At 46.1% G+C, this 27,931-nt stretch overlaps 1 protein-coding gene across 1 annotated transcript in view; it reads left to right on the forward strand.

Moving 5' to 3' along the window:
• LOC132589042 (BAG family molecular chaperone regulator 5-like) overlaps positions 1 to 27,075 on the forward strand; it is a 32,902-nt gene extending 5,827 nt beyond the window's left edge. Inside the window, exon 4 of the mRNA XM_060261586.1 lies at positions 27,016 to 27,075. Within this exon, the coding sequence (XP_060117569.1) occupies positions 27,016 to 27,075 (60 nt within the window). The remainder of the gene's footprint in view (positions 1 to 27,015) is intronic.
• The last annotated feature ends 856 nt before the right edge of the window (positions 27,076 to 27,931 follow it).

Genomic DNA, 27,931 nt, shown 5'->3' on the forward strand with positions numbered 1-27,931 from the left:
AAAGTTCATAATGGACCCAGTTCATGGTTCATGAACTGGGCATGCCACAAACTGAACCGCCCAAGTATGTTAGCACGCACTATGGCAGAACTAGCATATATTTTCCCACCCTACTAATGTCCTGCCCATGTAGGTACCATCTTCTTGTTGTCAGCCCCTTTCAGGTGCCATTTTCTTAGCGTATGTTCATTGTCATGCCACTGGATGTTTTTTGGGGGGTGGCTTTTAAAAATGATAATTGCCACAGCATTATTACTGTATGAATGGGTTGTTGTAATGCTACAACAGTTTTATTGAAATTTCAAATAATTACATGTCAGTAGAGCATTATGCAGCCCCATGGTGCAGAGTGGTAAAGCTGCAGTACTGCAGTACAAACTCTCTGCTCACAACCTGAGTCGATCCCAGCGGAAGCTGGGTTCAGGTAGCCGGCTCAAGGTTGACTCAGCCTTCCGAGGTTGGTAAAATGAGTACCCAGCTTGCTGAGGGGAAAGTGTAAATGTCTGGGGAAGGAAAGGAAAGGTCCCCTGTGCAAGCACCAGTCGTTTCCAACTCTGGGGTGACATTGCTTTCACAACGTTTTCACGGCAGACTTTTTACGGGGTGGTTTGCCATTGCCTTCCCCAGTCTTTTACACTTTCCCCCCAGCAAGCTGGGTACTCATTTTACCGATCTCGGAAGGATGGAAGGCTGAGACAACCTTGGGCCGGCTGCCTGAATCCAGCTTCTTCCAGAATCTAACTCAGGGCGTGAGCAGAGAGTTCAGACTTCAGTACTGCAGTACTGCTGCTTTACCACTCTGCGCCACGGGGCCGTAAACTACCCCATAAAAAAAAGTCTGCCATGAAAACATCGTGATGTGATGCCACCCCAGTTGGAAATGACTGGTGCTTGCACAGGGGACTACCTTTACCTTTTTAGAGCATTATGGCACTATAGCACTATAACAATTTACTGCCACATATCTATTTTGTAATCTAGTAGATCCAATTTAGTACATTAATGAAGAAAACATAAAAGAGAAAGTGGTGACTTGTCACAGCAGCCATGATGACTTACAACCCCAAGAACTGATGTGGCCACATTATGGAGCATGTGTAGAAGGAAAAAGTTAGAAAAAGAACATGCCCCTGCTCAAAAAACTCCATCTCCAATGCATGTCTCTCTCTGCATTCACCTCAGTAGTAAAAAGCAATATCAAGAATCCTTTTTATGTGGAAGCCAACATACATTAGTTCCACATTAATCCTTTAGTGTGCATTGGCTGCAGTTTGTTCACTGAGGTGTTACAGACATTCTATAGGAAATTGTATTTTCTGTGTTATGTTGCTGTCATTTTTAAAACTCAATTTGTAGTGATTTTTTGGTAACTTCAAACACACTTGCAGTGTCTTGGAACAGCTATTGAGGCTTTGCAAGAATAACGCACCTTTAAATTTTTGTCTCTTTCTTTTTCTAATTGTATTAATTACTTCCTTTCTCATCTGTAATTGGCAGGTGGATCCTAAATCAACTATAAATTATCTATTCCTCATTTGCAGCATGGGGTGGCTTAACTACTGTTTTCCACTAAGTAGTTAGCCAAAGCCACTGATTTTTTAAAACTGAACCTTATTTGTAATTGCTCTGTTACAATCCTTACCCCCCCCCCCAAAATTATGAGCAATGTCTTTGACTTGCTACATAGTAACAAAATCAATACCTCCATGTCTTCCTGTCCCCAGGGTAAATAAGCTAATAATTCACCATTTGCTCAGGAGTTGCTGGACCAAACTGGTCAGTTGGAAAGGACTGGAGGTAATTATGCAGAAAACAAAGGAGGGGGGGTGGAATGCAGAGAACTGGAACTTTTGCCAAAGGGGATTTACTTCTGAGTAGTCATGTAGTAAATTCTTGCTTGCCAAGATGGGCTTTCAAGGGGAATATAATGCCCTGTTAAGTACTATGCAGAGGGAAACTGCCCCTCCCCCCTAATTCTTGTTTGAATGCAGGAAAGATTGAAAGAGATCCTTCAGTGGTATAAGAAGGTCATCCTATGAAAACACCTTTACTTATTAACTTCCTTGGAGAACTATAATGTTAAATGCGGAAGCTGATCCATTGGGACGCATTAGAATTTGACACAGCAGCTCAATGTTGAATAAGAGTATTGGAACTGAACAGCAGGGAGAGTTTTAAAGTAAGTTTGCAAAGATATGGCCAACCAAACCTGCAAAAATGAACAGGGTGCCAAGGAACGGTGGTGTTTTTGCTCGATAAGACTATCAGCAAAAACAGTCAGTTGTCTTTATCCTTTGCCAGAAAGTTGTTAGGAAAGGGAAGCCTTACAACATATGTAGAAAAGGCTACTTGGTAGGAGTTTTATGAGTAGCGGTGCCAGGTAGGGTTGCCAGTTCCAGGTTGGGAAGTACCTGGAGATTTTCACGGTGCCTGAGGAGAGTCCATTTGAAGGGAGGAAGGAACTTAAAGGCTAAAATGCCATACAGCTTTTGAAGGGTGGACTATATGGCATTACACCCCACTGAAGTCCCTCCCTTCCCCAAACCCTGCCCTCAGGCTCTGACCCCCCCACCCCCCCATCTCCAGATATTTCCCAACACTGAGCAGGCAATCCCCAGCCTTTTGGGACCTTTGGAATTCTGACATGGAATATTAGGTGCAGCAACAAACAAGCTGCCCCAAAATGGCTGCTGCAGGAGGCAGAGCCAGCCACAAAATGATTGCTGCAGCTTAACACAGTGTAATCAGGACTGTCAAACGTGCAGCCTGGGGGCCAGATCAGGCCCCTTGGAGGGTTCTTATCAGGCCTGCAAGCAAGTCTGCTTTCTTCTCCCTCTCTCTTGTTTCCTTCTGTGTCACAGCTTGCTTTGCCAGGCTTGCCCAATCGCACAAGAGCTACAGAGCAAAGCCTCTGTTTTCTTCATTGGCTGAGGCTCCTCACTTGGGGAGGAAGCGGGGGAGGAGGGAGAGCTTGCTTTGCCAGGCTCTCTCAATTGCACAGCAGAGCTACTGAACCAAGCCTCTTTTCCTTCTGTTGGCTGAGGCTCCATCCCCTCCTCATCTCCTGGGGAGGGAGGAAAAGATCTAGAGCGTCCTTTGCCCAGTTCCCTCAATCACACAGGATATATACAAAATCTTTAATTGTGTTTGTCTGTGTCCTTTATAAAGTTTATAACTCCACCACCTGGCGTTACATTTTGACACATGGTCTGGCCCAACAAAGTCTCATTTATGTCAGATCTGGCCCTCATAAGAAATGAGCAACATTTTTTAAAAAACTGCACAACCAATCAGATCTCCAGTTGTCACTTAGAAGCCTTGCTGGACCGAAGCCACACCCACTTCCTATCATGAAAGGTGTTGGTGGGCAGCAAGACACCTGCAGGCACCATGTTCAGGACCCCAATAGGATTGCCAGTCCCCAGGTCCCGGCAGGGGTTCCCCCAATTTTGGGGGCTTCTCCCCACCCCAAAAAGCAATATCCCTGACATGATGTCACCTGGAAGTCATGTCATCACATTGGGGATGTTACACAGTGACACTCTGGTTTGAGGCCAAAATTCTGTGATTTGAAGTCAGTTTTGCCATAGAGTTTTGCCCAAAAACCAGAGCATCACTGCGCGATGTCCCTGATGTGATGGCGTCACTTCTGGGTGATGTCATTGTATTGGGGACATCCCAGAATGCCCCGGAAATCCCGCCGTCAGAGTGATGAGGGAACCTGGCAACCCTAGATATAGATGAACCTGGACCAGGACTTCTTCAAAATAAATATGGAGCACAGGCTCTACAATTTCTCATTTATAAGAGACAGCCCATGTTTTCCAGGGCCTTAAGCCCCATTTCTTCACAAGCCATGGCCCTGATCTTAATTGGGTCCCCACATACCCAGGAATTGAGTTCCCACCAGCACATGCATGTCTGATGCAAAGTGCTTGTGTTCCGCTATGTTGACTTAATAATGTATATGGCCCTAATCCTAAGGCACTGTGTAGTGCTTTCTATATGCTGTATCTGCCAGGGTATAACTTGATAGCTAGGTTTGCTAGCTACCTGTAGGGGGTGGGAAATCTCCCACCCCGGGCCCATGCCAGAATTCCTGGTGCCCTAGGCCCTGTCCCATGCCAGGCAGACCCAGGAAGGTGAGGGCGGGGTGGGGCAGCAACCTGTGGCAGGCTCTGAAGAGTGCACCCACCACCGCACTGCTTTCACCTTCATGGGTCTGCACAGACCCTGGAAGGTGAGGGCAAGGAGGGGTCAGGTGGCACCCTAGGCAGCCACCTACCTGGCCTACTCCTACGCACCAGCCCTGCTTTCACCCCCCAGCTCCCATTGCCTGCTGGCAGGAGGGGGGGGGATGCTGGACAATGACACCCCCATGTCCCATCCCCCTGCCAAGACTTTTGCCAGTTGCTGTAGATATAGCTCTCTGGAGCAACCAGTTTGCATACTCTGACAAGGGCAGAGACCATATTTTGGTCAACAGCTGCTGCCAGCCAGCAAAAATCTCAGTGGAGTGGGGGAACATAACTTAGGACAACTTTCTCAAGTTTTTTAAAAAAATCAAAATGGATCAGGACTCTCCTGACTTTTAAATCAGTGAGGAAAGGCAAAAAAAGAAAATAAAAGAACAGTACATATTGGAGACTTTACCGATGTGTTGGGAGAGCAATGATCCTTCATGTGGGAATCTGCATGAGTATAAACCATGTCCTTGTTTTCCGCTGGAGGACATGGGATAGTTATCTTCTTGGCACTTGCTGCATTCAGGTCTGAGACACTTAACACCGCAATTCACTATAGGGTTTGTGCTTTGTGAGCATTTTGTTTTATTTATTTGTTTAAAACATTTATTAGCTGCCTTTCTCCTTCCTGGAATTCAAGGCAGCTTACCACATAAATAAAGCATTCCAAAAACACACATACAATAAAAACAGCAATGACAAAAAACCTATATAAAGTCAACAGTTTAAAAACTCCCAAGTATGACTGCTGATTAAAAAGAAAAACTAAATCAGTCAAATTCAGTCCTAAATAAAATGGTCTTTAGTTGCCTCCCAATGATCAACAATGAGGGGGCCAGGCGCACCTCCCTGGGCAGTTGTTTCACAGTTGTAATAGACAAGGCTTTTTTGTAGGAAAAGCCCAGCAGGATCTCATTTGCATATTAGGCCACACCCCTGACAGGAACTCATTTGCCTGTTAGGCCACACCCCTGAACCAAACCAGCTGGAACTGTGTTCCTGTGCGTTCCTGCTTTTAAAAAAAAAGAAGCCCTGGTGATGGATAATCCATTCCCCCCTTTTTGTTTCTGCACAAAAATCTCCATCATTAAAATACTGACCATTTAAAAGCCACTGCCATCACATATCTCATTTTAAACCTAACCATGGAGTGCGGATCAACAAAATGGAGCAAGGAACAGATAAGGTGGGATTTCTCTATAAACCTGAAGCAACCCTCAAGTTTACAGAAAAGTCTGACATTCAAAAAGGTGGTGGTGGTGGGGAGTAAAACTGCTGTTGCCTCTGCTTAAAGAAAAGAATGCCCACTGAGCTTTTAGACGCCATTTGGAGGCTGCTAGGCAACTACAACCAGGGCCTTTTTTTTGAGCAGGAACACACAGGAACGCAGTTCCAGCTGGCTTGGTGTCAGGGGTGTGTGGCCTAATATGCAAATGAGTTCCTGCTGTTTCCCCCCCCCCCACAGAAAAGCCCTATGTGAAACAATGGTGATGTCAGGGGGTGTGGCCTAATGCCAATGAGTTCCTGCTGTTTTTTTTGTAAAAAAAAAAAAGCCCTGCTCACAACAATATTGCTGAGCTTTCCAAGCCAAACCATTGGATGGGGGTGGGGAATAGAGGTGGACTTGGAGGCCAAAATAGCCCTGGAAAGGGGCCCATCCTTCTCCTGTGTCATGTCCCCTAATGGCGGAAGACACAATGAGGATAGGTCCGGGGGTGACCACCAGAGACTCACCCACATCACTTAGCCCAACTGGGTACAAACCAGGCGATTGCCTAGGATGCCAGCCTGAGACTGCCAAATTGGGCGCCCCCCCATGTGACTTGTTGACGTTATCAGTGTGTGTGGGGGGGGGGGGGGAGAAGTTAGCCTTGCCTAGGGTGCTAGACAGTCTAGGGCCGGCCCTGGTACTGCTTGCTGCCATGCAACAGAGCCTAGCCTGGTGGCCACCGAAACATGTCCTGCAAGTCTTTGCAGATCCCCAATCTGTAACATTATAACAAAAAAATAAAGCAAGGGAATTTCCAATATATTTTAAAAATGCTACTTTTCTTTGGGTTTACTATTTTTGCTTTGGAGTGGAAGGAAAAACAAGGATACAAACCAGAAATAAGTGACAAGCAATGCAGCGGCTGAAAGTGTAAGAATTCGTCTTAATTGTGAAAATAGCAGGATGGAATACCTTAAAGAACTGTATCTATTTCAGTTAATAAAATACAAAAAAATCACATGTTGCCTTGTGTATTTGCTCAGTGATGCTAGATAGCCATTATTCTTATCTGCAGTTAGCCAACCTGAAATGTAAATAAAATATCACAATGTCTGTCTAGGAGATAAATGCTTCTTGTATTTTGTTCTGCTGCCAAACCAATTTGGCATCCCTCCTAATTATGTCAACATCAGACTGAAAGATGACATCTGCCAAGTTGTGGCTGCACAAAATGTGACAGCACCAGAAGCATTAAAAAAATTAGGTGGACTCGTAGTCCATTTCCAGAATCTCAGTTCCGCGACTGAACTATATGCTGACTTTGTGTGGTGGTATAGCGGCTAAGAGAACAAACTCTTTTGGTCTTTTTAAAAACACAGCTGCAATAATATATATTTTAAAAAGCCTGAAAGAACCCTCTGGTGGCATGCAGGAAGTGGAGAATGGCAGCCTCAGGGGACGGTGTGCAGAAAACCGACAGCATGTGTATGCTCCATTGCCCCTGCTATTGCCTCTGTGTTTGCAGCAGCAAGGAGGCCTGTGTTGATGCCGTTTCTGCTACACTCTGATTAGATGACCTAGGGAAGCCAATCTCTCTCAGCCTCAGCCTTTCTTCTGCTATATGTGCGTGTGTGAAGTGCTGTCGGGTTGCTTCGGACTTATAGCTACCCTATGAATTAATAACCTTGCTTAGGTCTTGCAAACTGTGGGCCCAGTCTTCCTTGGCTGGGTCAGTCATTCTCATATAGGTCTCCACAGGGCCGGCGGGTGGGAGTAGGAATGGTAGGCAGCTGACTAGGGTGCTTTCCTGCCCTGGGGGCGCTACGAGGCACCCCCCTACTTCCCTTTGTCCATACAGAGCACTCCTCTGAGCCTGCCTTCAGGCACTGCTACACAGTGCAGTACACTCTTCAGAGGCTTCCTCGGAAGTCTCTGAAGAGTGCACTGTTTTAGCAGTGCCTGGCTGCTTTTGGTTTGAAAGTGGTCAAGAGTCGCCTTCCCATTGCACTCATCAGCTCAATGGGAAGGCACCGCTTGGCTGCTTTCGACCGAGAAGCAGCTGGGCACCACTAAAACGGTGTGTTCTTTGGAGACTTCCAAGGAAGCCCCCAGAGAGCGTACTGCAGGGGAAAGTGGCAGAACAGCAACACTCTTGTGCACCGCCCATTGCTTCCTTGTCCCCTGCTCGCCCAATGCGATATTGTCACTTTTGGTGATGTCATCGTGCTGTGCGTGCGTGATGGCATTCCCAGAGGGAGCTTGTGGAGGGAGGGGTGTGGCTCAGGGGTCTGCCTAGTGGAACCCCTAGCGCCGGGGCTGGGTCTCCATCTTTTCCTGCTGTCTTCAACTTTGCCTAGCATAATTGTCTTTTCCAGTGACTCTTGTCTTCTTAGAATCACAGAGTTGGAAGGGACCTCCAGGGTCATCTAGTCCAACCCCCTGCACAATGCAGGAAATTCACAAATACCTCCCCCCCAGATTCACAGGATCTTCATTGCTGTCAGATGGCCATCTAGCCTCTGTTTAAAAACCTCCAAGGAAGGAGAACCCACCACCTTCTGAGGAAGCCTGTTCCACTGAGGAACCACTCTAACTGCCAGGAAGTTCTTCCTAACGCTGAGCCGGAAACTCTTTTGATTTAATTTCAACCCACCGATTCTGGTCCTACCTTCTGGGGCCACAGAAAACAATTCCACACCATCCTCTAGATGATAGTCCTTCAAGTACTTGAAGACGGTGATCATATCACCTCTCAGCTGCCTCCTCTCTGGGCTAAACATGCCTAGTTCCTTCAACCTTTCTTCATAGGACTTGGTCTTCAGACCACCTTCCCCAACCTTCTGTGTCACCCTCCTCTGGACCCGTTCCAGCTTGTCTATATCCTTCTTAAAATGTGGTGCCCAAAACTGAACGCAATATTCCAGGTGAGGTCTTACCACAGCAGAGTAAAGCGATACCATCACTTCACGTTGTTCTTGTTGTCCAAAGTACAATAACCACAATTTAGTCATTTTAGCTTCTAAAAATGCTATATAAATGCTTAGCATTCAGTATACAGCTGTGTTCAATAAGGCAATAAACTGTTGTTATTAAACCATGGTTTCAGGAAACCCTGGCTAGTTGTGTTGTCAGTGGTCCAACAAACCAGGGTCTAATATTTGGCACAGCTTGGAATTTCAAGCTAGGCCTTGCAGCTGGTTTATTAAATCACAGCTTTTTTCTAACCATGGTTTGTTGTAATGTCTGAACTGAGTAGCATTTCCTCTTGCAAGTATAGTGATGCTTCATAGGGTAGCTGTCCTCATGGCAGGGAGGACACAAGAAGCAAACACACTGGGATTCATACACGCACTAGGATCTGTTATGTTTTGTAAATGAACCAGAGTTGTTGTTTTTTAAAAAAACAACAAACCCAAGTATTATCTTGAATAGAGCCAGTAGCTTAGATCCACAGGAGCTTTTCCACAGATAAAAGAATTTTTCCAAGTCCCAGTGAAAAAGAATGGCTGTGTGCAAATAAACATTTAGGTGTGAATCAGTTATACCTTTGAACAAGCCAGTGGTTAAGTGTGTAGACTGTTATCTGGGAGAACTGGGATTGATTCCCCACTTCTCCACACCTACTGATGTGACCTTGAGTCAGTCACGTTCTCACAGAGCTGTTCCTCTCAATAGCAGTTTCTGTTGAAGTTCTCTCAGTTCTACCTACCTCACAGGGTGTCTGTTGTGGGGAGGGGAAGGGAAAGGAGATTGTAAGCTGCTTCACTACTCCTTTGGGTAGTGAAGGGCAGGGTATAAATTCAACCTCCTCCTCTTCTTCTCCATCTCCTTTGCAATTAAATAATGAGCTATGGATAGCCTTACCTTTGCGAGATAACAAATATAATAAAGGGAAATCATGTAAACATACTGGGAAGTGTGAAATCAATAGAGAAATAAAAGAACTTCTTAAAGAATAACAGGAATGTAGTTCTGGCTAGCTTGGCATCAGGGGGTGTGGCCTAATATGCAAATGAGTTCATGCTGGGCTTTTTCTACAGAAAAAAGCCTTGTAGAATAATATAAATCACAACTGAGTAAAAGAAAAAAATGAGTGTTTCCATCTTCCATTTCCACACAGGCATACTATCTGTTCAATTGGACTTTCTGAGAATCCACCAAATAATTCCTTAAGGGGTAAAGCATTATGTCTGGCCACAAAATCTTTGAAAGGTTGGAATAGTTAAGAATTTCAAATAATCTGGAATCACTGAACAAGATGGGGTACTCAGTCCCCCCAAAGAGGGTGCAGCATGCGTAGGGAATCCTCAGAGCTTGAGAGTCTTTCATTTACTGTCTTTGTCCAAGAAGACACAAAAGGATCAAGCTCAGACTATTTTAAAAGATGAGGAAAAAAATCCTGGTCAAGTAGGGGAAAAAATCTGAATTTGACTACAACTTTCCAGGCTAACAAGGAAACGGAACCAAGACCAACCTCTAAATATAAGTTGGAATTTGAAATACGATTAGCCGCTTGAAAAATGGCTTGAACAAATGTTGATTGAAAGGATTCAATTTTAGAGGAAAGACTGGGAAACCAAGCTGGAGCTCCATAAAGCAGAACTAATTTTCACTTTATAGACTTCCAAAGTGAAAGTTATGAACTGCCCTCTAGAATGGTAAAATAATGTCATAATTGCAGCCAAATGTACTTTAGTAGACTCAGTAAGATGAAAATGATGACATTTCCACTTGTTTGAAGAGGCATAATGAAAGCTTAAGTGACTGAAATTCAACATTTGCTCAATCTTATGCCCATTCAAGATCCAGGGGTTTACTTTTTTCTTTTCTGGAAACACATGATTTTAGATTTAGCATAGTTCATAGCAAATTACCATGACTGTACGAAACAAAAAGCTTGGAGAAGATATCTTAACCCTGCCCTCGAGCAAGAGCTGCGTCATCTGCATAAAGTAGAAGCGGTCTAGGGTGAGAAGCCAAACTGTAATGTAAAACTGTTAATATGCAGGGCTTTTTTTCTGGAAAAAGAGGTGCCAAAACTCCCCAGAGGAAAATGAAGAAAAAACACATGGGTTGCATGAACTTTTAAAAATTTTTTGAGAATTTTGTTTCTATGAAGAGGTTCCAGGGCTCCGTTCTGCTGCATTCCTCAAGGAAAAAAAGCCCTGTTAACATGTAATTTGTTTGGTAAATCATATAAATTCAGGTTAAATAAATCTGGAGCAAAACTAATCCATTCAGCATATTAAAACACCAGCATATAAGAATGGCCGAGACTGAAAGTCACTAATTTCCTTAGTTAAGACTCCTGGTTGTTAATTTCTCTCAGTAGAGGCAGAATCAATTTTTTTGTGGCTCCCAGTAAAGTTGGAGTTTAGCCTTCTTGTGATTGAATCATGCCCGTTTATGGATAAAAAAAGGATTTTTCCACAGCAATAGCAGGAGACTCCAAGATGTTATCACAAAGAATTTTTAAAAATGTCTTATCCTTTTCAAGACTCTTAATTTCCCAGATTATACTTTAGGATGGTTTATTTCTAGAAATTTGAAGAATTTTAGGTTAGTCATCTATGCAACCGGTCACCTCCAGACTAGACTACTGTAACTCTATGCAGGGCTACCCATGAAACTGACTCAGAAGCTTCAGCTGGTCCAGAATGCGGCAGTGTGAGTTCTCACCAGAACTCAGCTTAGAACCCATATCCAGCCCGTGCTCTGACAAACTGCACTGGCTCTAGATTGAACACTGGACCAGGTTCAAGGTATTGGTTTTGACCTTAAAGCCCTACATGGTCTGGGACCTGCATACCTTCAGGAACGCCTCTCCTGGTATACCTCCCCCCCCCCAGCACTATGCTCACAGAAAAAAGGCCTACTAATGGTTCCTGGGCCAAGAAACATCCAATTCGCCTCATCCAGATCCTTTTTTGCCCTAGTCCTGGCCTGGTGGAATTCTCTTCCAGCTGATATTTGGGCTTTGTGGGACAGTTCCCACGGCCTGCAAAGCAGAGCTGTTCTGTCAGGCCTGTGGTCGAGGCCCTTGACAGAGAGGCATTAAAACTCTCTCTGTAGGGCCCTCTTTTGCCTTTCTTTCTGGCCCGCCCCCAGTATTGGCAGGATCAAATTCTTCTCCTGATGAACTGTAATTTTATGTATTATTGTAATTATATGCCATCTGCTCTTATGAATAGTGATTAGCTAAGTATTTTAAAATGGTTAAAATTGGTTTAAATAACTGTTGACAGTATTATAATACGTTACTTGCCCTGAGGTTTGTGCTAGCAGGGGATGGTGAGTCAGAAATTGAACTAATAAATAAATAAACTGAGGATACTTTTACGTGGATTTGTTCTTGCCTGGGCCTTCAAACTGGAGGATGGGGTGGAAGTGGGGTGCAAGTCCATCATCTTCATTTTGCCCACTTTCCAGCACTTCCTCTGCTTTCCTCCAGTGTTTCCCGAATCTGCTTTGGCAGAATCCTCCTGAAAGATTGCAATCCAAACAGATTTGCATAGGAAGGCACACCTTTTCATACTGCATGCCTGCACTGGTACCATTTTGCACCTGTTGTCCCACCACGGGCACCGTTTCTCCCCTGTGCCACAAAGACAGCCTTTCTGCCAATTTTTTAAAACAGTCAGTGCATGTATATTGCTATACACATAAGAAGCAATGGGGGTTTATGTATTTATTTATATACATAATCTTGCTTTCTAACTGAGACTCGAGGTGGATATATAGGGATGTGACAACTGCTTGTTAAAAAAAAACACCCTGGGAAAATATGCCTGGAAGGCGTGGGGAAGAGGGAACACAGGTTTTAGGGCAAGGTGACCAAGGAAAATATCTAGAACGGGGTGGCCAAACTGTGGCTCAGGAGCCACATGCAGCTCTTTCACATATATTGTGCGGCTCTCAGAGGTCAAGGAGGAATAGTGCTGCCAAGCTCCCGCCGGGGGGCGGGGAATTCCCTGCCCTGGAGGGCCCCAACCTGCTGGCAGGGAGCAGGCAGAACAACCCTTTCAGTGCACACAGTCCCTGATGTGATGATGTCATCCAGAAGTGACGCCATCATGCCAGGGATGTTGTGCCAATGACATGCTAGGATCTGAGCTAAAAACTCTATGGTACCATAGAGTTTTATTGTGAGCCCTAGAGCATCCCTGGTGCAATGTCCCCGGTGCAATGACATCACTTCTGGGTGATGTCATTGCTTCGCACATGCAGAGTATGCACACAAGGAACAAGTCCCCTACTGCAGTGGTGGAGGGACTTGGCAAGGAGGAACTTAATGCAGGCTTACATTCAACTAGCATTTGGGCCGCAGACATCCTCTGACCACTGACTCATAGGTAGGCAAGTATTTCCACCATGTGTGTTGTGGGGAAGGAGAGGGAAATAGGTTTGCAAGCTTTTCTCCTCTACCACAGAGGTCAGCTGGAGACCTATAGGAGGGTAAGAGAGAGCAAGAGCTGAGGGAGACACTGGAAGGACCAATGGAAGAGGTGACACAGGGTTTCCTCTTAGTTTCATTTCTCTGGTAGGGGCTGTGGTGTCAAGGTAGGTTGCCTTGGTGTCAAGGCAAAGAGAGATACATAATGATGTGAATGGTGATTACTTTATATAGTACGTGTGTGTTTCCTTCTCCCACTGGTGCCCAAAAAATAATTCCTTAACCTTTCCCTATGCTGGTCTTATGGAGACTGTTATTTCCAGCTTTTGTTTTTTAAAAAGTCTCTTTCTAGCATGGTTGTGTTTTAAATATATGTATTTTATCTTTCTGTGCAAAGAAAGTGTTAAGAGTTTTAATAAAGGTGTATGTAATTTTTGTTCATGCCTTGCGGCTCTCAAATACCTTACGTTTATTCTATGTGGCTCTTACGTTAAGCAAGTTTGGCCACCCCTGATCTAGAATCTTCCCTTTTGGATGCTGTGTTGCTACTGCAAGTGCTGTCTGCATTTGCTGCAGCAGTGACTTCAGAAGAGGGAGTCATCACCATGAGGAAGCAATCTGACTTACCTTGGGGTTTTTTTTGGGGGGGGGAGATTAAATTGGGGAAACGGGGGCAATTAATAACACAAATTCTCTCCTCCCCCTCCGAAGACATTATAAAAACTAGCTCATGAACATGGCCACGCTACATTAAAAACTGAACAAATAGGTCTCCCTGTTGAAGGAGATGAACAGAGCTTTGAAATGGCTGGAGAACCAAAGCAGGTTTTCTTTGATGCTGCTAGCTTAAAGAGCCCCCCTCCCCCCGCATCATGACTGCTGCCCTACATCCATATCTGCTTTCAGCCTACTAAACAGCAAGTGTTTAAGGCTGTAGAACTCCTATCTATGAAATATGCATGTAGTGCTTCTTGAAACAAGGGTGGGTTTTTTTTGGGGGGGGGGGTGTTGAGAGAGATTCTTAGATATATTTTAAATGTTTTGTCACAATATGTGGGGGGAGTCCTTCCCAGCAGCACACAGTAATTTCAACAGCCCTTTCCCTGCCAGGCAGACCCATTCCATTTAAAAACCTGCATGACCTGACTACTGACGCAAGGTAAATTCCAAGGAGAGACACAGGTAAAAACACAGCAGGGAACCTGCTTCCTGGGCAAGCTGCCGAGACCCGATGTTAGCCAAATGCGTCCTTCCATTTTAGACTGCAACATTTCTGGTTAATCAATTACAGTACTGGAAGAAACGAAACAAAATATTCTCCTGCCAGTCCTGTTTCACTGTACTGCAGGAGAGGAAAATGCTACTCTCAGTTTCAGCACAATGAGCGAGCTCTCCAAAACAAGACTTAGCAGTGCTGGAACATACATTCCGCCTTCATTCAACAGCGTAGTAAACTGATATTAGCGTCTAAAGAGTACTCTGAAAACGTTGGCCCTGCAGCATACCGCAGCGGTGAGTCAGGATGAGGAAACTCTGAGCCTTTTGGGGGCGTTTTCCCCCCTGTAACATTCATGCAAAAGGCAGACCATTCGTAATTGTTTGTGATGCGAGCCGACCGCTTTGCCCGGTCAAAACAGCATTAATAAAATACAAAGGTTGTGGAGCTCAGTTTCTTGAGTGCAAAGCAGCGGCTGCCAAAAAGAATTGGTATTGGCACTAGCAGAACGAGAGCTGTTCTTGGCTGAAAATCAACTCCTTACCACCACCACCACCCCACCTCATGCCAAGCTTCTAAAGCAGGGCTTCCCCATCTTGGGGACACTTTTGAAATGCTGAAAACAGGTAGTGCCCCTGGGAGCACTGCTAACTTGATCATGGTCTTCAGGGCTTTTTTTGAGCAGGAACGGAGTTCCGGCTGGCTTGGCATTAGGGGGTGTGGCCTAATATGCAAATATGTTTCTGCTGGGCTTTTTCTACAAAAAAAGTGGATGGGTGGTTTCCCATCCAAATACTGACCAACCCTGCTTAGCATCGAAGATCTGACAAGATTGGATTAGCTTGGACCATCCAGGTCAGGGTATTTGGGCTGGGAGCCCATCACAAAATGTTAGAGGGTTCCAGGGCTTTTTTTTTTTTTTTTTTAGCAGGAGCTCCTTTGCATATTAGGCCACACACCCCTGATGCAGCCAGGAGCTTACGGGGCTCTTAGTAGAGGGCCTACTGTAAGCTCTTGGAGGATTGGCTACATCAGGGGAGTGTGGCCTAATATGCAAAGGAGCTCCTGCTACAAAAAAAGCCCTGGGGGGGGTCCAAGCTAACCTTCCATGCAATGGTGGAGGTAGCTGTTTCCCCAGGGGTGCTCCCTGCAGATGCAAAAGAGTTGTCTCCTGAGCTCTTCTGAAGTACCTCCTGCTCCAACATGGCAGAGAGCCAGGACTGGGGAAGTGATGCTTTGTGGGTGGGAGGGGCACATGGCTCAGCAACAGAACATCAGCTTGGAATGCAGAATGTCCCAGATCCAGTCCTCGGCAGCTTCAATTAAAGGCATCAGACAGTGATCCAAATGACCTTAACCTAAGACCCTGGAAAGCCGTTGCCAGCCTAAAAAAACAATGCTGACCTTCAGGGGTAGAATTCTAGCAGGAGCTCCTTTGCATATTAAGTCACACACCCCTGATGTAGCCAATCCTCCAAGAGCTTACAAAAAAAGAGCCTTCTGAGCTCTTGGAGGATTGGCTACATCAGGAGTGTGTGGCTTAATATGCAAAGGAGCTCCTGCTAGAATTCCACCCCTGCTGACCTTGATGGACCCTTGGTCTGGCCCAGTATATTGCAGCTTCGTGTGTGTGTGTGTTTTCTGGGCCACCCCTGCCACTAGGCAAACTAGTCAATTGCCTAAGATGGTGGCCCTATGTGATTTGGTGACATTATAGATGCAGAGGAGTGGGGGGAAGCCAGAAGTTGACCTTGCCTAGGATGCCAGTCAGTCTTGGGCTGGCCCCATGTGTGAGTAATTTGATTTAATTTAATTTTTGGATTTATATCCCTCCCTATCCCGCAAGCGGGCTCAGGGCAGCTTACAACAGTAAAACGACAGAGTTAAAATAATATAAAAACAAACATTACAAAAACAGGAGCAGAGCAGTACAGACATAGGCAGCAAAACCACCCAACAGCACGTGGCTGATAGCTAACCGTGTACCATAACACCATAACGATGAAATGCTGGGGGAAGTGATGACTTTCAAAGGACGCCCGCCGAATTAATTGAAAGCCTGGAGGAAGAGCTCCATCTTACAGGCCCTGCGAAACCTTGATAAGTCCTACAGGGCCCGGATCTCCAGTGGGAGGTCATTCCACCAGGTAGGGGCCCAGACCAAAAAGGCCCTGACCCACGTTGAAGCCGGCCAGGCGTCCTTAGGACCAGGGATTATGAGAAGATGTTCAGCAGCAGACCTCAGAACCCGAGGGTGTTCCCAAAAACGGTCCCAAAGATATGCAGGCCCCTGGCCGTAAAGGGCCTTAAAGGTAAGGACCAACACCTCCTGTGTATGTGTGCACGCCTATGTACCTTTGTGTGAAAAGGAAGTTAGCATCAGGAAATATACACTGGCAGGTGCTGGGGCATCCCCAGGAACCATGTTGGGAATCACACACTGGTAGCAACATCTGCCACACTATCTTGCTGTGTGACCTTTTGCTGAAACAGCTGCCGGTGTTGCAACCTGTTCCCCTTCCTTGCTTCACAAATGGGTGGGGGGAGCACAAGGGTGGAGTCTCATGAAGTGGGTGTGTGCCTCAGAGTCCTTCGAGACAGCCTCCATTTGCAAAGGAAGAGCGCGGTGACTGGGCTTGCAAGTGGGCCATTACAACCATTACAATTAAGCGATGAGACACTTTTTGCGTGCTTCTGCCTGAGGGACTAACGAGTGTATTTGGCATGAGGTTTTTTCCCCTCGTAAGACAACAGCTCAATCAGGAGCATGAAGCAGACCGAGAAGAATGTGGGTGCGTGTCTGTGTGTGCTAATAAGTGAGGCTAACAGGATTCTAAACAAAATACACTGTAAATGCAAGCCATGGGCTGAATTCAGACGGATTTGAGCCGCCATAGGCATGGCCCCCAGGCGGATTAAAAAAGCATAGTCAGACAGGCACAGCTGCTGCCTGCCCTGCTCCCATATTCACTCTGTCCTACTATGTCTCTTGAGATGGATCAAAGATCTACCATTTGGAAAGTGGTAGCAAAAGAGAGCCAGTTTGGTGTAGTGGTTAAGTGTGCGGACCCTTATCTGGGAGAACCGGGTTGGATTCCCCACTCCTCCACTTGCACCTACTGGAATGGCCTTGGGTCAGCCATAGCTATCGCAAGAGTTGTCCTTGAAAGGGCAGCTGCTGTGAGAGCTCTCTCAGCCTCACCCATCTCACAGGGTGTTTGGGGGAAGGTAAAGGAGATTGTGACTGCTCTGAGACTCAGATTCAGAATGAAGGGTGGGGTATAAATCCAATATCTTCAAAATCTTCCTGGCATCTGAACACTTTAAAAAGGTAAAGGTAGTTCCCTGTGCAAGCACCAGTCGTTTTTGACTCTGGGGTGATGTTGCATCACAACGTTTTCACAGCAGACTTTTGAATGGGGTGGTTTGCCATTGCCTTCCCCAGTCATCTACACTTTCCCCCCAGCAAGCTGGGTGCTCGTTTTACCGACCTCAGAAGGATGGAAGGCTGAGTCAACCTCAAGTCGGCTACCTGAACCCAGCTTCTGCCGGGGTCGAACTCAGGTCGTGAGCAGAGAGCCGCCTGTATGATATATGGGCACATTGCACAGGAGCATCTGACAGGGATCTGGCCGCTCCATTTTGGGGTGGCAAAATTTGGGGCGCCTCCAGTGTGTACAAAGTAGCCCATCTGTACCCAGCCCTGCATACAGTGCTCTAAGTATCAAAAGATAACAAAAGCCAATGGCCGACTTACTGTTACTCTGCCTAACGTTTTTGAACCCTTAATTGTGTTCAAAGAAACAAGAGTTATTTATTCATTGAAGAACATTTCTGTTCTGGCCTTTCATCCCAGTTACAGCCGCCAATGTGATGAACAATTAGAAAACATTAAAACCTATTTTGAAGAACACAGCCTTTAGAGCAGAGGTCCCCAACCCCCGGTCTGTAGGCAGAGTAACAGTAAGTCGGCCATTGGCTTTTGTTATCTTTTGGTCCCTGGCTGTTAGCAACTGGGCCATGAGTTGTATAATTATTTCAATGTAGTAATAATAAGAAGACATTGGATTTATATCCCACCCTCCACTCTGAATCTCTGAGTCTCAGAGCGGTTCACAATCTCCTTTACTTTCCTCCTCCACAAAAGATACCCTGTGAGGTGGCGGGTGGAGTTGAGAGAGCTCTCCAAAAGCTGCCCTCTCAAGGACAACTCTGCGAGGCCATTCCAGCAGCTGCAAGTGGAGGAGTGGTGAATCAAACCTGGTTCTCCCAGATAAGAGCCCGCTCACCTAACCAGCACACCAAACTAATAGAAATAAAGTGCACAATTGTACTTCTTCACCCAAAGGGTGATTAACATGTGGAATTCACTGCCACAGGAGGTGGTGGCGGCCACAAGCATAGCCACCTTCAAGAGGTCCATCAGTGGCTATTAGCCACAGTGTGTGTATATATATAATTTTTTTTGCCACTGTGTGACACAGAGTGTTGGACTGGATGGGCCATTGGCCTGATCCAACATGGCTTCTCTTACGTTCTTATGTTATGTTCTTATGTATCATCCTGAAACCATCACCCCCCCCCCCCCGATCTGTGGAAAAATTGTCTTCCACAAAACTGGTCCCTGGTGCCAAAAAAGGTTGGGGACCACTGCTTTAGAGTCATAATAAGGGAATGCCAAAGAGGACAAAAAGAACTTCGCTTGCAAGTGGAAGATAACAATGGAGAGGGAATGGGTGCATCTCCCTGGGGAGGAAATCCCACAATTTGGTGCTACGACTGAAAAGGGCCTTGCTTGGGTTGCCACCAGTCTAGGCTGAGATGACGGGGGCACTGAAACAAGGACTCTGAAGATGAATCCAGGATGAGGCTACAGAGGTGAAGGGGTGTGGCTGTGAAGGTGGAAACAAGACGGATTCTTGATCTTTGGAGCCTCCAGGGACAAGTTCAGCCTTCCACTGCTACGATGTTGTCTCTGGAGCTCACCTCTTGGCTTTCTCCCTTACAGGAAAACGTTTATCGTCACCACACCTTGGGGCAATGAGTTTTGCCAGTCAGCTACCCACTTTGAGAATCAGTGGCCTGTTTTTTGCCATTGCTGCTGTAAAGGCATGGCTTCCTTCTTATGCCTGACTCCAGGTGGCACCTGGAGATCTCATAAGAATATAACAGAAACCATGTTGGATCAGGCCAATGGCCCATCCAGTCCAACACTCAGTGTCACACAGCGGCCAAAAGACCCAGGAGCCATCAGGAGGGATGGTGGCTCAGTGGTAGAGCATCTGCTTGGTAAGCAGAAGGTCCCAGGTTCAATCCCCGGCATCCCCAACTAAAAAGGGTCCAGGCAAATAGGCGTGAAAAACCTCACCTTGAGACCCTGGAGAGCCACTGCCAGTCTGAGTAGACAATACTGACTTTGATGGACCGAGGGTCTGATTCAGTACAAGGCAGTTTCATATGTTCTTATGAGGTCCACTAGTGGGGCCAGGACACTAGAAGCCCTCCCACTGTGCCCTCCCCCAATCACCAAGAATACAGAGCATCACTTGCCCCAGACAGAGAGCTCCAACAATACGCTGTGGCTAATAGCCGCTGATGGACCTCTGCTCGATATGCTTATCCAATCTCATTTTGAAGCTGTCTATGCTTGCAGCAGCCGCCACCTCCTGTGGCAGTGAATTCCACATGTTAATCACCCTTTGGGTAAAGAAGGACTTCCTTTTATCCGTTCTAACCCAACTGCTCAACAATTTCATAGAGTGTCCACTAGTCCTTATGAGAAAGGGAGAAAAGTACTTCTTTCTCTACCTTCTCTATCCCATACGTCCACCACTATTGCAGTTGATCTCCAGGTGATCTAAATCAGTCCCCTTGCAGGAAATGGCTCCTTTGGAGGGTGGACTGTATGGCATTATATACCCTACTGAAGTCCCTCCCCTCCCCAAACCCTACCATCCCTACGATCCATCCTCATCACCTTCAGGTATTTTCCAACCCTGGGCAGGCAACTCTACTTGACACTGGGTGGTCTGGTCTTCACCGAGCAGGATTACATCAACGCGTAAAACAAATGAAGAATAAGAGATTGGATTTATACCCCCCCTTCACTCGGCCCCGCGGCGCAAAGTGTTAAAGCTGCAGTACTGCAGTCCTAAGCTCTGCTCACGACCTGAGTTCGATCCCCGGTGGAAGCTGGGTTTTCAGGTAGCCGGCTCAAGGTTGACTCATCCTTACATTCTTCTGAGGTCGGTAAAATGAGTACCCAGCTTGCTGGGGGGGGGGGAGTGTAGATGACTGGGGAAGGCAATGGCAGACCACCTCATAAAAAGTCTGCTGTGAAAACTGTCATGAGCCCTGATGAGGAGGAGCTGGAAGGGTTAACAGACCTGGAAGAGTTGTCAGCCAGTTCCTCAGCTGAACAAACAGCAGCTGGCCCATCAATCACTCTCCAGGCACCAGTGTCAGCTGTTGACGATCAATCTCCTCCAAGCTCTCCTCCTCCCATCTCAAGAGTTTGAAGCAGGCTCCAGAAAGAACTTTCAGAGAGAAGACATGAGGCACGCCGATGCTTCAGATCTCTCAGCCTTGAGTTCTAGCTGAGTTCTGCCACCCAGGGAGCAGGCTGATTGAGACTCCCATATAGCTCCCACCCAGGACCTGGTAACTTTGTGGAAGTGACAAGTCTATTCTCTGACTTGCATCCACGCTCCTTCCTGATCCCTGATCCTGACCTGCTTGATTTCCTTGGCACCCTGACCTTTTGGCTTTTGGACATTGACTTCTGATTCCGGTTTGTGATTCTGCATTGGTGACTTGGCTCCTCTTGACTTCCTGGACTTTGACCTTGGACTGGCTTTGGACTCCTGCCTGCCTGCACCCTGAGAACGTGACAGAAACGTTGTGAAAGCAACATCACCCCAGAGTTGGAAACGACTGGTGCTTGCACAGGGGACCTTTCGTTTTCCTTCACTTGGAGTCTCAAGAGGTGTTTACAATTTCCTTGCCTTCCTCTCCCCGCAACAGACACCCTGTGAGGTGGGTGGGGCTGAGAGAGCTGCTCTTGAGAGAACGGCTCTGAGAGAATTTGTGATTGGCCCAAGGTCACATCAGCAGCTGCATGTGGAGGAGTGGGGGATCAAACCCGGTTCTCCTAGATTAGAGTCTGTGCTCTGAACCACTACACCAAATAGTCTCTCACCAAGATGCCTTATGTTACATCAGGCAATTAGCCCATCATGGTAGTAGCTCTCCAGCAATACTCCCTCTAAGCTGCGGCGTCTTGTGAGCAAAAATTCTACTTTGTGAGCTACTGGTATTAAAGTTGTGAGCTCCTGCATAAATTAGTTTGCTCTGGACCCATTTTTCCTGAACTAAGACAACAACGTGTGAACTAGAGGCTAAAAAACTGTGATCTAGCTCACACTAACTCAGCTTAGAGGGAACACTGCTGTCCAGGTAGAGGTCATTTACATCATCAGCTATCTGATTCCTTTAACTGGGGAAGCTACGGATTGAACCTGAGACCTTCTGTGTGCCAAACTGATGCTCTACCACTGAGCCATGGCCCATGGAAGGCACACTGCGTTTCCATGTGTAGAGTACACCCCACAGGCTCCTAACACTATTTCATTCTCCTTTCACGCACACTCCACATGTCAAAATAATGGTTACTTTTTGCAGTCTCTCTGTATGTGCATGTACTGGAGGACTGAGCATGAATACTAAACGGCTGGAAAATATAAACGATTATATAACCAATGCAAACATCTTTCGAAAGCCCAAATCACAGAGGAAAAAGTGTTTTGCATCGTCAACTGAACAAAGGGAATGAAATAGCTAAGAAAAAAAGGAAAGTCTTTAATGGGGACTGAAGACAGGTATAATAGCTTTGTAGGTTGTTTTTCCTTTTTTTCCCCCTTGGCAGGGTGGGTAGGTGTTTTCCAACCATGTTTCTCTCCTGTTTGAATGTCATTGGGCACTTTTTGCTTTTAATTTCTTACAAAACAGATCTCTCCCCCCACCCCAGCGTATTTGTAGAATTTCCATGCTTCCATCTGTAAGATCTGGAAAGGAGAGAGAGGTTTTGTCTGGCTAAGCATAGCTGCTGGGCAAAGCAGAAATGCAGGAGTATTTCATAATGAACTGAGAGTCATGTGATAGGAGCAGGCTGCCAAATTCTTTGAATGGTTTAGTGGTTTGTAGCTGATTATTCTTCCCCTCCCCCGGTAACCTAGGCAATCATGATCCAAACTGCAAAAGTGAATGATACTTCCAATAAAACGTTGGGACTAAATCTGTGTCTTTTTTTCTTCGTGCAATGTTCAAGGGATAAAATACTCCGCGTGCCAGCTTGTAATTTTTAAAAACAGTGTTTAGACACATTCATGGATGGTGGATCATTCATTGGTTATTGGTCATAATGGCTAAAATGAAACCTCTGATTAGTAGGTGCTGGTAGGAAATAATAGGATACCTACCCATCCTCTTTTCCTTGAGAACGTCCCAGGGAAATTCCTTTAGCTGCTGTAAGAACAGGATGTTGGATGAGATGTTGGACCTTCCGTTTGATCCCTCAGGGCAATCCTTCCTTGATATGCTTATGCAGGTTGTCCTTCTGTGAACAGGAAGTCGGCTCTTTGCTCCATCCCTCCTGGCCAGCTTCATTCAGAGCCAGCCTGGTGTAGTGGTTAAGTGTGTGAACTCTTATCTGGGAGAACCGGGTTTGATTCCCCACTTCTCCACTTGCAGCTGCTCGAATGACCTTGGATCAGTCATGGCTACCCCAAAGCTTGTCCTTGAAAGGGCAGCTTCTGAGAGAGCCCTCTCAGTCCCACCTACCTCACAGGGTGTCTGTTGTGGGAGAAGATGATAAAGGAGATTGTAAACTGCTCTGAGACTCTGATTCAGAGAGGAGGGTGGGGTATAAATCTACAGTCTTCTTCTTCTTGACAAAGCTTCTTGGAAATTCAACAAAGAAGCTAAAAGGACATATCTAACCAGTGATGGATCAGCCCTTCAACTTACCAGGGAAGTTCCTGACAGGCTGTTGCTCTGGTGATCCACACAGCAGAGGGGCTGTGGCTCAGTGGAAAAGCCCTTGCTTTGCATGCAGAAGGCTCCAGGTTCAATCCCCAGCACCTCCAGTTAAAAGGATCAAGAAGAAGAAGAAGAAGAGCTTGGATTTATACCCCACCCTTCACTACCCAAAGGAGTCTCAGAGCAGTTTACAATCTCCTTCTCTTTCTGTCCCCACAACAGAAACCCTGTGAGGTAGGTGGGGCTGAGAGAGCTCTGACAGAAACTGCTCTTGAGAGGAACAGCTCTTTCAAGAACTGTGACTGACCCAAGGTAACTCAGCATGTGCATGTGAAGGAGTGGGGATTCCTCCCCATAAACATATGGAACAGAGGTCTATCAGTGGTTATTAGCCACAAGGTATTGATGGAGCTCTCTGTCTGAGGCAGTGATGCTCTGTATTCTTGGTGTTTGGGAGGGGCAACAGTGGGAGGGTTTCTAGTGTCCAGGCCCAACTGATGGACCTCCTGATGGCACCTGGGGTTTTTGGCCACTGTGACACAGAGTGTTGGACTGGATGGGCCACTGGCCTGATCCAACATGCCTTCTCTTATGTTCTTATGTTCTTAAACCTGGTTCTCCCAGATTCGAGTTCGCACACTTAACCTCTACACCAGACTGATAGTAGGTGATGGGAAAGTCCTGGACACTGGACAGCCGCTGCCAGTCTGAGTAGACAAGACTGACCTTGATGGACTGATGGTCTGACTCAGTTTAAGGCAGCTTTGTGTATTCACTGGCAGCCAGGAGTCAGCATTGTCAGGTGTTGTGGGAGCCGCTTAGCTCAGATCACAGTACTGATGACCAGTTTCCCCCCTAAGCTATGGAGTTTTGTGAGGAAAAATTCTACTTTGTGAGCTACTGGCATTAAAGTTGTGAGCTACTGCATACATTAGTTTGCTCTGGGGCCATTTTTCCTGAGGTAAGACAAAAATGTATGAGCCGGAGGCTAAAAAACTGTGTGCTAGCTCACATTAACTCAGCTTTGAGGGAACACTGCTGATGACAATAGGACTAGGCTGGGTTAGCATACAATTGTCGGCATTGTTACTAAGTCTTGGAGATGAGACAAGCAGCCCCTTCAGCGTTATCAGTTCCATCAGGGCCACAGCTCTGTTTGCTCAAGGGCTGTTTTAATGTCTCAATTTGCCCCTGGATCTGCCCTGAAAGAGCTTTAATTCCAGAACTCTTAAGAAGTGGAGGGGAAAGCTTGTTAGAACATCTGTCTGCAGCCAGACAACAGCTTATCAGAGGCTTGCAAGAGCTAAGGTAGAATTGTCATTGTTCCCAGTAATACACATATTTATCTTCTTGTATCTCACTGCAGCCTCTGGTCAAACCAGCCTGGCAGGTTATTTTTGCGCTGGAAGCCCTTGTCTAAGAAAGTCAGCCAGAAGCATCATGCTGATGGTACTTCTGGGCTGTTCCAGACTACGGTTTCACGGGTAGAAATTGCCGCTGGGGAGAGTGTTCTTGCCGAAGGACACATTTCTCTCTTCCTGCCTGGAGTTTGGTTGATATTCCGAGAGATCCCTAGGCCCCTCCTAGAGCCAGTTTGGTGTAGTGGTTAAGTGTGCGAACTCTTATCTGAGAGAACTGGGTTTGATTCCCCACTCCTCCCCACTTACAGCTGCTGGAATGGCCTTGAGCCAGCCATAGCTATCACAGGAGTTCTCCTTGAATGGGCAGCTGCTGTGAGAGCTCTCTCAGCCCCTCCCACCTCACAGGGTGTCTATTGTGGGGGGAGAAGATATAGGAGATTGTGAGCCGCTCTGAGTCTCTGATTCAGAGAGAAGGGCAGGGTATAAGTCTGCAGTCTTCTTCTTCTCCTGGAGGTTGGCAGCACTACCTATAAGGTGAGCAAGGATGAGCACCAGTGGACTGGATTCAGCATAGCATTGTTGTGGGCGCAAGGATTTTTGCCAATGCAGAATGACTTCCCCAGCTTTCTGCTCCTGTCCTGTGGCTGCCCAAACTGTCCCATGAAAGGCTACTCTTGGGGGAGTGGGATCCCCCATAGGGTTGCCAACCCTAGGTTGGAAATATCTGAAGATATGGGGGGAGGTGGAGCCTGAGGAGGGTTGGGGTTTGGGAAGGGGCAGGGCTTTTTTGTAGCAGGAACTCCTTTGCATATTAGGCCACACAACCCTGATGTAGCCAATCCTCCTGGAGCTTACAGTAGGCCCTGTACGAAGAGCCCTGTAAGGAATTCTAGCAGGACCTCCTTTGCATATTAGACCACGCCCCCCTGATGTAGCCAATCCTCCTGGAGCTTCCAGTAGGCCCTGTAAGAAGAGCCCTGTAAGGAATTCTAGCAGGACCTCCTTTGCCTATTAGGCCACACATCCCTGATGTAGCCAATCCTCCTGGAGCTTCCAGTAGGCCCTGTATGAAGAGCCCTGTAAGCTCTTGGAGGGTTGGCTACATCAGGGGGTGTGGCCTAACATGCAAAGGAGTTCCTGCTACAAAAAAAAAAACCCTGGGAAGGGGAATGACCTCAGAAGGGGTCATTTTGACGTTCATGCAAATTGAAGAAGTAACAATGTATAGTATGAGAAAGTGTCATAGCACGGGTTCTGGGATGTAAAAAAGCGGCCAGTGGAAGGTGAACGAAACACAGTCTGAACCTAGAGCCTGTGTAGCCGCCGCACCTGCCAGATTTCGATCTGCTACCCAAATGAGAAGCGATATTCATTGATGAGAAGTATTATTCATTGTGGTACTGTCTGCGTCTTTCAACAAAAGGATTTGTATCAGACAGTGGACTGTAGTGCCGACTTACAAAACTGACAAAGAGAAAATTGTACTTTTGATTTATTTATGGACACTGAAAACAGTTTTGGTTTGTGAAGGAAATATATTCATTATATAACACAAAAGTAATCTGTTAAGCATATTTTTGCAGCGTATAATTACGCAGTGGTTTGTTTCTAAGTTGCTACTCATCATTACGCTGCAGTTTCTGGTTTGCCCACCCGGGGATTGGCAACCCAATGCCTGGAGATTAATTGCAATCAGGGGTGGAACTCTAGCAGGAGCTCCTTTGCATATTAAGCCACACACCCCTGATGTAGCCAATCCTCCAAGAGCTTACAAAAAAGAGCCTTGTAAACTCTTGGAGGATTGGCTACATCAGGGGTGTGTGGCCTAATATGCAAAGGAGCTCCTGCTAGAATTCCACTCCGATTGCAGTAATGAAGAGATCTCCAAGTGCTACCTGGAGGTTGGCAACCCTAGTTCCCTAGGGGGGGAAATTGATTGCATTTCAGGCTGCTTGAAGTAGGGGAGCTGTGAAAGTTGTGCTACATGGGCAGAAGACTTTGGACCCATGGAAACTCTGTGTTAGAGCTAACCAAGAAGATGGTCCAAGGTTATATCATGGGTTTCAAAGCTGCGTGGGGATTTGAACCCCTGATCTTCCTTCCTCTGATGTTAATACCCCCTTCATTGTACTAAAGTGGCAGCTTGTGAATTATGCATTCCAAAGAGCCAGCTTCTGCTCTACAGAACAAGAATTGCGAAATGATTTAAAAGGTTCCTGCGTAATTTCAGGCTCATCCGAGGCTCTATCCGTTTCCTCTGCTCGGTTTCTCTGTATATGCAAACTGTGTTGTATTTACCATGGAAACCAACCCGCTGCTTTCAAGAAGTCTCTGGAAAATGCATAATAGATGCTACATTTTATCTCCAGGTTCAATTAAAAAGATCCTAGATAATCCCTCATCACTTGGCCAGCTAAAAATAGGATTTCTTGTTCAAAGTTGTAGGGTTCTCCCCCCTTCCTTTGATCCTGTAATCATTTGCAAATGTAAGCACTTTAATGAAAGCACTTTAGCTTGATGGTTTCATATTTATTACTCCCTCTGTCTTACTGAAGGCACTTGATGAGCTGACCTTCAACGTGGCACGAAACAGCATAGCACGAAACAATAAGTAAAGTTAAAAGACAATAAAAAATCCATTTATTTAAAACATTTCTATGCCTCCCCCCTTTCACCCGATTCAGGGTTCCCAAGGACAATAAATAACAATGATCTTTATGGATTATTTTTAATATGAAACATTTTTATGCCACCTTTCTACCCAATTCAGGTTCCCCAGGGTGCAAACATTAAAACATTTGAAGCATTATACATTTGGTGGAATGAGACACACGACGGGAATATTAGGATTGAGAAGAATGACTTGCTTGAAAGGAAGAGGCTGTCAGAACTTGTAACTTTCTTAAACTGACTATGCAGAGTTAGCATAACTGACTCCATATTGGAAAAGTCTACTAACCCAGTGCCTTTGCCTTCATGCCTACTAACCAAGTGTTTTTTGCATTTCAAACAAGCAATAACCACTGAAGGGTGACTGATAGCCCCTGGGAAACATCTGCAGGTGTCCTTTGAAGCTGGCAAGCCAGAGCAAAGCAGCGGGGTTCCTTCCTCCGGGCTTGAAGATAAGGGGTCTGGGAACAGACAACTGTCTCCCGAAGTGTGAGAAAGAGTTTTATTGTTTGTGCTATCCATGTATAAAGAATGCGCCGATAGCCACACCGGTTATCAGAGTCAACCTGTTTCTTTCCTGAACACAAGTTCTCAATAAACGTCTTAGCTTTTGAAACAAAGTCATGCGTTTCTTTTGAAGTTCCCAGTTCTGACAGAGGCAAATAAGGAAAGAGTGGCGTTGCATGTCAAGGATGGTATACTTGTAAGGAAATGCATGAATCTAACTTATCTAAGCATAGAAGGTCACTTGAGAATCTCTGGGTAAAAATAAAAGGAGCAGGACTGTTTTTGTAGCAGGAA

This window comes from Heteronotia binoei, chromosome 21 (assembly GCF_032191835.1).
Source record: "Heteronotia binoei isolate CCM8104 ecotype False Entrance Well chromosome 21, APGP_CSIRO_Hbin_v1, whole genome shotgun sequence".
NCBI lineage: Eukaryota > Metazoa > Chordata > Lepidosauria > Squamata > Gekkonidae > Heteronotia > Heteronotia binoei.